The sequence below is a fragment of the Pagrus pagrus genome (assembly GCF_965226575.1).
Source record: "Pagrus pagrus genome assembly, chromosome: 13".
Lineage (NCBI taxonomy): Eukaryota > Metazoa > Chordata > Actinopteri > Spariformes > Sparidae > Pagrus > Pagrus pagrus.
The window spans coordinates 9716345-9729729 of NC_140197.1; the positions used below are offsets into that span (position 1 = coordinate 9716345).

General features: G+C 40.9%; 1 protein-coding gene across 2 annotated transcripts; it reads left to right on the forward strand.

Moving 5' to 3' along the window:
* Nucleotides 1-51: 51 nt before the first annotated feature.
* LOC311267917 (bMERB domain-containing protein 1) lies at nt 52-11346 on the forward strand. Of its 2 annotated transcripts, none has more exons than XM_084371188.1 (6): nt 52-270; nt 2907-3027; nt 6253-6326; nt 9551-9665; nt 10221-10291; nt 10763-11346. In XM_084371188.1, exons 1-6 carry the CDS (start codon nt 192-194, stop codon nt 10879-10881), a joined length of 579 nt encoding a protein of 192 aa, XP_084227314.1. In that variant the 5' UTR covers nt 52-191; the 3' UTR covers nt 10882-11346. The 2 variants fall into 2 exon arrangements, with proteins under 2 accessions (XP_084227314.1, XP_084227315.1); XM_084371189.1 differs by having other exon boundaries at nt 10535-10850.
* The last annotated feature ends 2039 nt before the right edge of the window (nt 11347-13385 follow it).

The window sequence follows — 13385 nt, forward strand, 5'->3', positions numbered from 1 at the left end:
ATCAGCAGCCTCGGCTCCTCCGCGCTGACATCCACCTCTGTCTGACTCGGTTCAGCATCTGTTGGCAGCTCTCCTCCAGTTATATCCACTCACACGTCACGCCACAGCTGCATGGACGCACCTCATATATTAATTTCCAGGCTGCACAGATATTTCTCGGTGTCGGAAAGTGGGGAGGATTTCTGAAGAACATGGAAAAAGAAAGAAGATCCTCCAAACAGTACGGCTCTCTGGAGAGGACGCATGTGGACGCAGAGACGGAGAAATCAAGTGAGTTTGGAGAAGCGTTTAGATTTAATTGGACGCATGTTTGATTAGTGGATATGTGTGAAAGAAGGGGATGTTTTACAACTTTCAACATAAAGAAGATGAGCTGAAGCTTGAGGTTCCTGCAGATCATCACTGAGAATATGTTGAAGTTATCTGTCAGCAGGGCCGGACACGGGGTTTTAATTGTCCTGAAGGGGGGACACCAGGGGGGGCTTAGACTTATAAACCCAAGGAATTTTAGTCTGTTCTGGAGGTGAAAATGTTTTCTTTTAACACTGACTCATGTTCAGGGGTGCACCATATGGATGTTTTAACTGATAGAACCGACAATTACCTGCTTCACAAGGACAATATCGATAAAATAACCCATAATTTATACTTGTATTATAAAAAGAAGGTCATACCCTGTAGTTATGCACACCTGAGGATAAGAAAGCAAAGATGGATGGTTTAATATTCCATCTCTTATAAGATTAGTTGTGTTAAAACGTGTAGACTATTCCCTCCTGTCAAACACACTGAAAATGTGCATACTGCTGCCTACTGTATCGGAGTGTGCAGATGCTGTACTTACTATAATTTCAAAGAAGCCAATAAATAGCGGTAATGAATAGAATAGAATTCAACATGTTTGTTTTTTTGTATGGATATATCTATTTTGCTGATAATTAGTAAAAAAAAAATACAAAAATAAAAATTGATTTTTTTGATTTTTTTTTCCTCAAGGTTTAGTTCTTGGTTCTCTGTTGAACAAGCTTTTTCCTCTTGTGCTGTGATATCACGTGTGCAACATTTTATTACAAGGACACACACTCATTTTATTTTACTGCTTTCTATTATGTAGCACATGGTTGACTTTAACAGTGTCTTAAGAATATAACTGTATTCTATTAAAATGATACAGAGTCTGTAAGAAATAAAAGGAACATGTATATCTACACAAACCTGTTGTGTAACAAGTAATTAAAGTGACAGCGCGAAATGAAAAGCCAATAATAAGCAGCCTGTCGGAGGGCTTGGAGCAGAATAATGCAAACAAAAGAAGACATACAGGCTGTTATGACAATAACCCCACATCAGCCATTAATTATTAATGTGTGCATGCAGGTGGTGATGCACATGCAGATGAATAAAGTTGTGGGATCACCAGATATACATGTGTGGGTTTAGGGAGGTTGTGCGTTCGCGCAGCCTTGATATCCCCCAGTGATTCAATGTGTGTGATTGTAACGTCGTTTCACACAAGGTCAGGTAATTAAAAGCCGATCCGAGCTCCGCTGGATGACTCATCGCTCCCGGTGTGGAGTAGGAGGCCGCACGTGGGGGGCGTGTAGTTATTGAATGATGCTTGAAGAATTACTGGTGGAGGGGGAGGGGGGGTTCACTAATTAAGTGTTTATTAAAGTGTCTGTTTCTCTGAAAATGGTAATCTTCTCTGTAAAATCAATAAGAGCAGTCCAGCAGTCTGTGGACCGACGTTTGACCTGTCACTGCAACAAAAACACTGGTGTAACTAATGTCTATAACGACGGCTCAGTTCCATTTAGTGTTCCAGTGAGTAAAGTCAGTAAGCCAGCGTGCACAATACTAGAGACTGAGACTGGATCACTGAGCTAGACTGCTGTCGGTAATGAGGTAATTAGTTGCACCTGTGCTTGTGTAAATGTCAAATTGTCCGTCGTGACAGTTCATTATGAACACAGCATGTTTAGCTTTGCAGCGTCTCATCTCACATCTTCAATTCTTTGTGAAGGCTGTTGAAGTGATGCTTTTTGTGAAACACTGACGGTAATGTGACATGATCGGAGGAATCGCTGGCCTCAACTTCACCTGAAATGTCTCGGGTCTACAGCTCATCATGTATTCCTTTCAAGTTTTCACAATACATCTTTTGTGGATAGAAGTTCACAGATGGTACATCATTTTGCTGCTTTTTAGAGCTGCAGTGAATAAGCAAGCCTCATCAGTAGTCCTGCCTTTAATTCTGTCACTTTGTGACATCACACCACGTCACCATGTCACACATTTGCATAATGTATGCCTAGTGGCTAGTTTGGCACATGAGAATTGATTTAGCATGGCTGCTCTGTTGTTGTAAGCCGTGCTGGGTCAGGCGTGCGTGAGCTGACCAATTAGAGCAGACTGGGTATTCTCGAGTTGGGGCCTTAAAGAGACAGGAGCTAAAACAGAGCATTTCAGACAGGAGGGGGATACAGTGCTGCTGCAGCACTGGACAGTGTGAGAAAACCGATGTGTTTGTTGAGCATTAAAGCATGTAAACCTATTCTGGTAGTAACCCAAAATACAATTATGAACTTGAAAGTGAACATTATATGTCTCATTTAAATGTGAATATTTTCTGGTTTCTTTAGTCCTCTGTGACAGTTAAATAAATATCTTTGGGTTGTAGATAACATGGGAAACACTGATCAACATTTTTCACCAATTTCTGACATTTTTTAGACCAAACAACTCATCAGTTAATCAAGAAGATAATCGACAGATTATCAACAATGAAAATAATTTTTAGTTGCAGTCATAGTGCTTTTTTTTGTTTGTTTGATAGCAGCAGTCAAACATAAAGTATCTGAATTGATTAAAAAAATAAATGTGTTTTGCTCTTGTCTGTCTTGCAGCAGAGGATGTCATTTCCATGGCTGACTCCACGATTACAATCGAGGACATTGAAGGAGAGCTGTGCAAAATTGAGCGGATAAGAGACATCCTCGTACGGAGAGAATCAGAGCTGAGATACATGTAAGATCTGCTTCTTTAATGTTCAACTTATTTTAATACATTTCAAACGCAGACATGTACAAAAAACACACATTTACGTCGAACTGTTACAGACCATATTCAGGGTGTTTAAAGGTGCACTATGTAGTTTTGGGAAAACATTGTAATCAGAAGAGAAAGATCTTTATAGACTGATCATGCCTGAACAAACTTAATAAACAAACTCTCTTTGTTTTATTGACTGAATAAATTGAATAAACAAACTGACCTTAAAGGACAACATAGTTTCATACTGTTTTACTTTGTTTATATGTGGCAGACCCTGCCACCTTTCTAGCTTCAAACCGTTTCCTGGGGAGCTTATTTTCCTCTGAGAACAGCTTGTTTATTCAGTTATAGAAAATTAGATATTTCTTAGTTTTCATTATTACCGCATTAATACTGTAAATATTAAAGTTTGAGTTTGAATTTCTTGTCCAAAAATGACATAGTGCCCCTTTAAAAAAGATTGGGTACTGACACACAGTGATGACATGATGATATTAGACCCAAGAGGATAATATTTTTCTTCTATTATGTGATGTTTGGTCGACTGCGCCCACACATACGGTAAAGCTCTGCTGTGCAGGCATCTGAATACACCAAGATACTTTTAACAGCCCCGAAGGAATAAGAGATGATGCACAACGACTGTCAGCCGACACAGAGAGCAGCCATGTGCATGATGGCAAGAAACGTGTGAAGAAAACAGCAGCGCTATTTGAGGTTCTAGCAGTCAGCACACATTCACACATCCATCATTTCTTATTTTTTTTCATATTTCTAAAGATGCCCTTGTCTCCTTTCTTTCTCATCCTTGCTTTTAATTATTTCACTCTTTTTCTGTGGAGATCCTCCTCATTATTTTGAGGATGGAGATGGGGATGGAGGTGGAGGGTGGAGGTGGAGGATGAAGGTGGGCGAGCCGGGGAATGATAACAGCGACCAGCACTGCATAATGTGGTCATAGGATGGGTCAGAGACACAGAGGACATTTGCTCAGGGTTTTGTTTTGCTGTCTGATAAGTGTTGTGGTTCATGATGACACGGATCAGTTTCACAACCAGCCACATTCACCCGCATCCACAGGTTGATAAGTGATGCTCAACAACACTCCCAATAATACATTGTTTTCCCCCTCGTCTCCAAGGGCCTACATGTGTTGACATGTATTACATCCACTACAACACAGATGGTAACTGAAGGGCAACCATTCATTGGATACAAAAATTTTTTATCAAATGTAAACAAATTACTTTTACATGCCCGTATTGTTGTGGTTAATTTGAAAAGGTACATCCAGTTGTTTTATTAAAGGAAAACATTTTGGGGAAATACGTTTTTTCATTTTCTTACTGAGAATTAGACAAGAAGATCATCAGGCCTACCACTCTCACATCTGCAGGTTACGCTAAAGATGAAGCTAGTGCTACCAGTCCGTTAGCTTAGCTTAGCACAAAGACTAGAAACAAGTGGCTTGGCTGTGCACATTAAATAAACCTGATATAACAGGTTAATTAGTGAGCTTTAGAGGTGCTGGTAGATGGATTTTCTTTCTTTGAACAGAGTTGGGCTAACTATGTTAGTCTTCGTGCTAAGCTAAGCTAAGCTAAGCTAACTGGCTGCCGGCTGTAACCTTATATTTAACAGATATGAGAGTTGTATCAATCACCTCATCTAACTTTGCAAGAAAGCGAATAAGCGTGTTTCCCAAAAGTCTCAAAATATTCTCGTCAGTATTGAGCAATTCACATTTTATGTGTTCAACTATTTAGAATTATTCTTGTAAAGTCTTTAGCCTCACGAGCAGCTTGGCTCTAGGGATGGTGGTCATGATTGTTGTAACGTACCAGCAACAGGCGCACCAAACCTTTATAGTATGGTTGCAGTTTGGTTACGTTTAGGCACTAAAACTACTTGCTTAGGTTTAGGCACTAATCCTACGTGGTTACGTTTAGGCACTTAATCTACTTGCTTAAGTTTACGCACTAATCATACCCTGACAGGTTTAGGCACAAAACCTATTTGGTTACATTTAGGCACTAAACTTACTTGGATAGATTTAGGCACTAATCCTACGTGGTTATGTTTAGGCACTAAACATATTTGGTTAGATTTAGGCACTTTCCCTACTTGTTCATGTTTAGGCGCTGAAACTACTTGGTTACGTTTAGACACTGAACTTACTTGGATAGGTTAAGGCACGAAACCTACTTGGTCAGGTTTAGGCAAGAAAATGTCTTGATTATGTTCAGGCACAAAAACTACTTGTTTAGTTTTAGGAAAACATTATGGTTTGGTATATAATCAATTTGTTACTTCTGTAACATCAGTTACAATCGTACCTACGTTTCGGAAGTAATTTACGTTACGTTATCCAGTGATGTAGCTTCACTACTAAATTAAATTAACTCACAGTTGACTTCTGGTTTCACACTGGACACAAACAGCGGTCTCCTGTGCTTACATAAATATGGGTCGTAATAAGCTGCTTTCATAGTCGACCTAGTAGGGTGTTTGTCTGATGAGGACGGGCTGCTCAGCCCACCACTTTGGTCCTGACTGAAATGACGCAACAACCATGAGCTAGCGCCTCATTTGGCAGTCAATGCAACACCATCGTTTGCACAGACTGCGTCATAAACAAGACTACCCTCATGCAAACAAAACAAACACTCCTGACTGTCAGCAAATGAGTCATCCTGAAATAAACTGCCCAAGTACACTGAAGTGAAACCTATTTTATTAAACCAACAGCTCAGAGAATGTATTTTCATCACAGTCATTTTCCTCTTTCTGTCATTACTGTAATAGCGCCTCACAGCACACGAACACTCATGTCACCGACCCCTAATGTTTTGAAATCCACACCAGAGTCAGACAGGGAAATGAGATCTGATATCGGCAGGTGTGACTCATTCACAGAGGGCAGCGTGGTGGTGTTATTACAGCTAATAAACTCATAGACCTCGCTGTCGTCTCAGCCCAGAGTCTAGTTTGATAAATTTTGCACTAGTTCACACTGATGCTTATATGTAGTTAGGAAGGAAATTGCTTTATTGCCACGTTATGAAACCACAACATGTTTTTAAAGCCCCTTGAAGAGAAAACAAGTTACCTCAATGACCAGTTTAACTGTACTTTTTCACACTGGCATCAGCTGCTCTCCTGCCAACACCTCTTGATAGTTTTATTATTTCCTCTCAGGATGGACGACATCCAGCTCTGCAAAGAAATCACCAGGCTGAAGACGGAGCTGCAGAAACTTGTTTCAATCCCAGGTAAATTAAAAAGCAGTCACAGTCTTACCGGGTGGTGTTTGTCACATTGTATTCAACCTGCAGACGTTAGGTTTGGATGGGCCCGAACTGATTAATGAAAAGACATCAGCCAACTGTAGCAATGTGTTTTTCTGACCAGCAAATACCTCCATGAAGAGGACTGAAGGGAATAAGCTGTCTGTGATTCAAAACCATGACTCAGATGACCTCACCTGTTGTCATCACAAAGATATACTGTGCAGACTTAAAGGATAACTACCGTTTTTTACAACCTGGACCTTATTTCTAGCATAAAATATTATCATTTACTCACCCAGATAACTTTGGTGTCATTTGAAGTCGTTCGGACGAAATTAGATCCAGTGTAGCGCCGGTATATCCATATAATGCGAGTGACAGGGCACTGAAAAACAGCCTCTATATAACGCATTATCTGCCACGAAACTAGTTCATTTCACCAATATTTTGTCATGATACGCTCGTGCTATTCCCCTCTGAGTCCGGGCTCGTCTGTTATCAATATCCGGGGTCAAACTAGCAGTAGCAGCTACAGGTAAACAAGCCGGCTGTCACGGGTACGCGCGCAGCTCAGAGATGACATCTTCCATGTCAGAGGTAGTAGGTCAACCTACAGACCCCGGATGTTGACAACAGACGAGCCCGGACTCAGAGGGGAATAGCACGAGCGTATCATGACAAAATATTGGTGAAATGAACTAGTTTCGCGGCAGATAATGCTCATAGAGGCTGCGCTTCTGTGCCCGGATCACTCGCATTATATGGATATATGCGGCGCTCCACTGGATCTAATTTCGTTCAAACGACTCCAAATGACACCAAAGTTATCTGGGTGAGTAAATGATCATATATTTCGCTAGAAATAAGGTTGTAAAAACACGGTAGTTATCCTTAAATCACTTCTCAAGGCCTTTTCCTTTTCGACTTGAGGGTTGGCAATATAAAGTATGTCTTCTATCTTAAAGTATTCATATTCTCACAATCCTCTGTTCTATACATCTCAACTGCCCTCCACTGTAGGTTGTTAGCAGCACGACTCTAGCATTGTTTATACTTTTTATCCAACAGTGTATGAGCAAATAGCTGCAAAACTACTGACCATCCTATTAGCCCAAGCTGTGCCTTGTGTTTTGGGCTATCTAGCAAATATTAGCATGCTGTCAAAAGATTAGCAATGGGCTTTTTATTGGTGTGTATGCTATGTTGAAGAAATCATTCAAGTCCAGTTCAGTAGTTTGCTGTGGTGATGTGTTTATTCGTCTACCGGTAGACTGGTGGACTGACAGGCACAGAGCGGATCTGAGCCGGTGAGTGAACCCAAAGCAAATGAAACAGTAGCATTTTATACAGTAAGAACAAAGAAGATTCAATCAGTTCAAACAATAGGTAAGCAAAAGACATGCACAGGGAGGGGGGTCTGCTCTTTGGAGAGTGTGATCAGCAGGGGGTGGGGGAAGTATGGGGGCACACATTTAACATGGTGATCAAATCGTCTGTCCATTGATTAACTATCCATTGATTAACTGGTGTTACGCAAATGTGTATCTACAGGGTTTAGGAGAAAGACAGGAATCAACATTTACGTCTGGAGGTCAGAGGGCACTTCTTAGACGTCACTCTAAATGTGTATTTTCTTCCTCAGCTACAGTCACTCTCTGAAATTAAGTATACGTGTGTGAATAAATAATGAGTAAGAAATGCTAACTGAAATGTCAGCCTCACTGGCATTTGGTTCCTTACATCAAGTTGGTGTCAGTTGCTAGCTCAAGAACCATGAGCAGCCAGCCAAAATGGCGTTCATCAAAGACGTTTTTGTACAAGTTTGGTGGGTTTTTTTTTCTTGTTTGGCGTAAAATGGAAACCATATGGAGGTAGTCAGCTTCAGCAAACAGCAAGTGGGCAAACAGGTGTCGGCTGTCTGTTGGCCAGTCCACATGTTAAGCTCAAAAAGCTAACATGCTAAACTAAGATGGTGAAGTTGGCAAACATTACCTGCATTACCAGCATTTTAGCATTATCACTGTGAGTGTTTTAGGTCAGCATTTAGCTGTGCCTAACTGCTGCCTCACAGCTGCTAGCATGGCTGTAGACTCCTAGCCTTATTCAATTGCATGCAGTTAGGGCTGCACAATTAATCGAATTTTAATCACGATCACGATTTTGGCTGCCACGATTAAATTAAGATGATCGTCGTGATATTAACATTTAAAAAGCGGGCTCTATTGCATATCAAATCAAGCACTTTCTCAACCCAATAGTCAGCCAACCACCAGGGGGCGAACGAAAGGTTAGGGCTTCATTAAGCTGCCTAAATAGCAAGCAAGCGCACCCTGCAGCAGCGGCAGCCTCAAATTATATTCAACAGTGTGACACCCCGTCCTGACATACAGCGACGCGACAGCGAGCGAGCGAGGAAAAGTGATTAGAATGTGTACTTTTCAATCAGCTTGTCCTGACGTGCCGCGAGCGATATCGCTCCGTCCAGCGATGTCGCTCAACCCTGAAAAAATCGCTCACTCTGTCTCTATCTGGACGACATTTTGCGGCGGTGTCCCTTTGTCTTGGGTACATTTAATTTTATTATTTATAAAATGATTATCATGATTATCGTGATTATCATTTTGGCCATAATCGTGCAGCCCTACATGCAGTACATCAGTGTTTCATGTAATTGTCTGGCACATAGATACACAATAGACAAAACAAAGACTTAAAGATATAATATGTAACATTTCGGGGTCTGTCTGTCATATATTTTGTAGAGTTGTGTACTCACATTATCCTAAATGTCTCCAACAATGTTCAAACCCAGAGATATCTGTAATCTTACTCAAGGTAATGATGCATTTCATTTGGCCGCCTGTTGCTGTAATTTCAGTGTAAACACCAGATGATGATCAGTGAGTGACAGAGCATGTCGGCGAACGTGACTAATCATAACGCTAATACACTTGAAAACATAATCTCGTCCGTGAACATTTCTGCCTGAGTCACATCAGATAGATTTTCATCAGCAATGGTGGTTTATTTTAAACACTGACGACAACAACTCCCATGATCCCTTGCTATATAGCCTACATTTTCTGTTTTGTTTCGATTGAGACACAGAGAAGTTACATACAGTGCATTTAAAACTCCTCTGCCACACCTTGACTAAGTGACAGCTGTATTTTTAATGTAACACTTGACGTGTGAATGTTGAACAGACAAGGATAAGTCCAAGGAGGACAGGGAGAAGGAAGAGGAGCTGCTGAAGCAGATCAACAAGCTGGTGGAGACCAGGGACTTCCTCGTGGATGATGTGGAGTTTGAAAGGCTGAGGTGAGGTTATTACAGCCAGTGACTGGAGAGGCCTTTGACTTAGTGCTGTTCTTCTCACAAGACAAGACAGTGGGTTTCAGGGAGCAGATGTCTGCAGTCATACAGGTCTGGATCTTCAGATTATGGTGATAATGAAAACAATAACTCTCCTTTAGGTCAATATCTCTGCCATCTTGCTGATTTGCAGTATCTCTGACCTTCATGTAGTTCTGCTCTTAGAGAGCATGGTCTGTTTGTCTTCTGCGCATCCTCTCTGTGTATTTACACTGAATAATAATAGGAATCACTAGTAGGCATTGGTTAATGTGACAGAATGTCTCTGAGTGACATTTTGATTGGTCTCAGACAGACTGCAGAGATGTGAGAGGCCACCTTTCTTCATTAGTCAATGTGTTTGTGAAAACGGATTGGGGAGAAGATTGTGTGTAGATGCAGCAGTGAACTCACAGTCGATTAAAATCCTCTCCAGTCCAGCCCAGTGACATTTAACAAGACGTGCAAAATGTTGGACCCCATCCTCGACAAATAAAAACAACGGATTGTTCTCCTCCCCAGGGAACGAGAGGAAGACAGAGAAATGGCAGCCTTCTTACAGTCCAAATTTCCCAAGGCATTGGCTGCTAAAGGTGAGTCCTTTAAAAGCATGTGCTCGCCTTTAATTAAGGAGAGTGTTATTTTTGTTAGTCACCATTTGTCTCCACTCGTGTGTAAGAGGATGAAGATACATGTGAATACGTTTTACATTTTCTGGTAGTTTAGTTGTAATCTTTGCAAACTGCACCAGAATTAGCATTAGCAAGCAGCTATTTTGCATCTGTTGTTCCTGGGCAGGTAAACTAAAAAACTACATAATTCATTTTTTCTTTCAGATGATTTTTAACAGTTTAAAACAAGTCCCCATCTACTTCAGATGTTTTCTGGGCGATGACACTTCACCTGACCTTCCACAGGAGTGATGTTGAATAGATCATTCATTTTTGCGTGAACTAACCCTTTAAGGAGTATTATAGCCTAACTTTGAGTGAAGATCAAGATGATGAGAATGTGAACGTGCTGTGGTTAGTGACAATTTACTTTCACGTCTCCTCTTCAATCAGGTGATTTGCAAAACCAAAAGGTAGCGTCCAAAGCCCAGCAGACGTCAGCGCCGTTTATCACTAAAACTGGACTCACGCTCCTTAAAGACTGCTGTGGCTTCACCTGCTCCGTCATGTAACACAGATGACTCTACCTGCCTCTGTGTGCGTGTGTGTGTGTTTGTGCACATGTGAGCCTCTCTGGTGCTTTCATGTGTGCATTGTGTGTCTGCATTGTTAAAAAGATGACCTGCATTAATCTTGAAGTAATCACATGCTCATTGTGTAAGAGACGCGTATTATAATACACTATGTGATTTGCTACTGTGGTGTCTTGCAGCGAGCACGCCGACTGGCTTATAGTATACTAATGGTTTCTGTCCAATTAGTATAATTAGATATTATTATGGCTGCTGTGCCCGTTCATTTGTGATTTATTAGACACTGTAAGTGTAGAAGTCTCTTAGGGGACAAACGACACTGGCTGATCTCCCTGTGCCACTTGCTGTAGTGCTGTAGCAGATCTGCATTATAATAACATTGTTAGGACTGCAGCCTGTGATTACTTTTCACAAGTTCTTTTATATATATATATATATATATATATATATATATATATATATTTTCATTATTCTGTTCATTGTTTGGTGTAGAAAATGATCTGGTAGCTGCACACTAGAGGAGAGATACAGTGTTTTGAGGATGGAGGATGAAAACCTTGTACTGATATGATATACTGGTTGTTAGATGTAGACAGAGTTGAACAAATGTGATCCATATTTGTGCACAAGGGTTTCCTGTTGCATAAATATTGCGCATTCAGCCGTCCACAACTTAAACCAAAGTCTGTGTCTGAACAAGATGTAATTACACATTAAGTCATTTGCCTTACAGTCAGTGTTTTTGGGAAAAAAAAAAAAAAAAAGATTTTCAGATGTATGGTGGAAAAAATAAATGTGTCTGTAATCTACTGTCTTCTTGTGTGGCTGTGACTGTAGAACTCTCTGCAATGCTGCTGTAATAAAGTCTTTTAATGCTCCTCCTTTTTCAGGGTGCTTTGCCCTCAGATACATTCATACATACAGTAGGTCATTAGTACCTACTCCCTTTATCATGTGCAACATATAAGAATCAACAGATGTTAATAATAATTATAAGCTATGTTTAATTGTTGCACCAAATTATTAAGACAACGATAAGTCATTAACGTCTTTTTTCATCTGAGATATAAGACTCCATCACTGATTCTGTATCCCACCTAAAATGATGAACAGTAGCCTGTTACCTGTTCATCAATATGCAGTTTTTAAACCAACAAAAGTTTTAGTGACAGTCTATTCCTCTTAAAGATGCTAAGCCAAGTAGCTAAGCGAGAGGAGGCTAATGACTGTAGCAAATGCTTTAATCAAAGCTGGACATCTAAGGGTTAAACTGACAGTTAATGACAGCAAAATACACAAAATGCATTTTAGACACATTTTATACAGTGATCAGTCACAACCTTAAAAGGACTAATAGGTCAAGTGAATAACACTGATTATACATTTGCGATGAATTTTCTGTTTAGAGACCTTACGGGTATTTATGCTCCACCCACCCAAACATGGTTGCAGACTCAGTACAAACCCCAATGGAAGTCCCTCCTAATCGGACGGTTCACCCTGACACACCACAAAAACTGCTCAGGAATGATCTGAGGAGCACGACAAAGAGCTCAAGGTGTTCATTTGGCCCCAAAGGACTCAAAGTATCCGCCGACAACGCCCTGGTGTCAGACACAACAGGACTCCCCCAGAGATCCAGTGCCCAGAATGACTGAATGGATGTCAGGACCCAAAGTTTCCCAGCAGAACATTACATTGTAACGTGATGAACTACGTTATTTATTCACCTGTCAGTCCTTTTAATGTTTTGACTGATCGGTGAACAATTGCTTAAGTCTTTTTTTTAACTGAGCTACACACGCACTTGTCTCCAAGCTCACACACACACAGTTCAGTGACCACATATGTAGCGATGTGTGACTGGCATGGTGGCAGTTGCTGTATTTGCTGTCTTGGTGGGGAAACCAGGTGTTTTGCCGTCAAACCCTGGAGGACATAAACCCACCTGAACATTACTAATCAGAAGTCACTCGAGTCTATCATCCTCTGTGGGGAGATTCTGCCCACTCATTGGGGATTTTTGATCCCTACAGTGTGGACAACATTAGAAGAGATGGTTGCTATTGATTAAGCTTTTGAAACATATTCTCACAAGCTGGGATGTCCTCCAGGGGTCCACTGAAATACTACATGGTCCACACTTACACCCAATATGATTAAAGTAAGATTAAGGGATTATAAAACCTGTATATACCAGATGTTTTGTGTGGAAGTGTCAGCCATCGTCTAAAAAGACTGATCCCCTTTGTTCTGCATACATTCTACAATATCCAGGACTTAAATACTGGACCTAAAGAGCTTTTCGCCATGACAAAGGGATGAGATGGTGGTGTGTGTGTGTGTGTGTGTGGTGGAGGTTGGGGTTATTATTGTTCACTGTAGTGAGGAGAAAACCAGATGGTTTCACATAACCTACCTCAGCTGCCTGCCTTCACGTCTCACACACACAAATACACACTGCAGCCACGGATGAGTCATCC

Bases quoted from the DNA above. Each gene is read 5' to 3' on its own strand.
- LOC311267917 (XM_084371188.1), top strand. From the start codon at position 192: ATGGAAAAAGAAAGAAGATCCTCCAAACAGTACGGCTCTCTGGAGAGG. The intron at 271-2,906 runs GTGAGTTTGGAG...TCTGTCTTGCAG, and splicing joins CGCAGAGACGGAGAAATCAA to CAGAGGATGTCATTTCCATG. The intron at 10,292-10,762 runs GTGAGTCCTTTA...CTCTTCAATCAG, and splicing joins CAAGGCATTGGCTGCTAAAG to GTGATTTGCAAAACCAAAAG.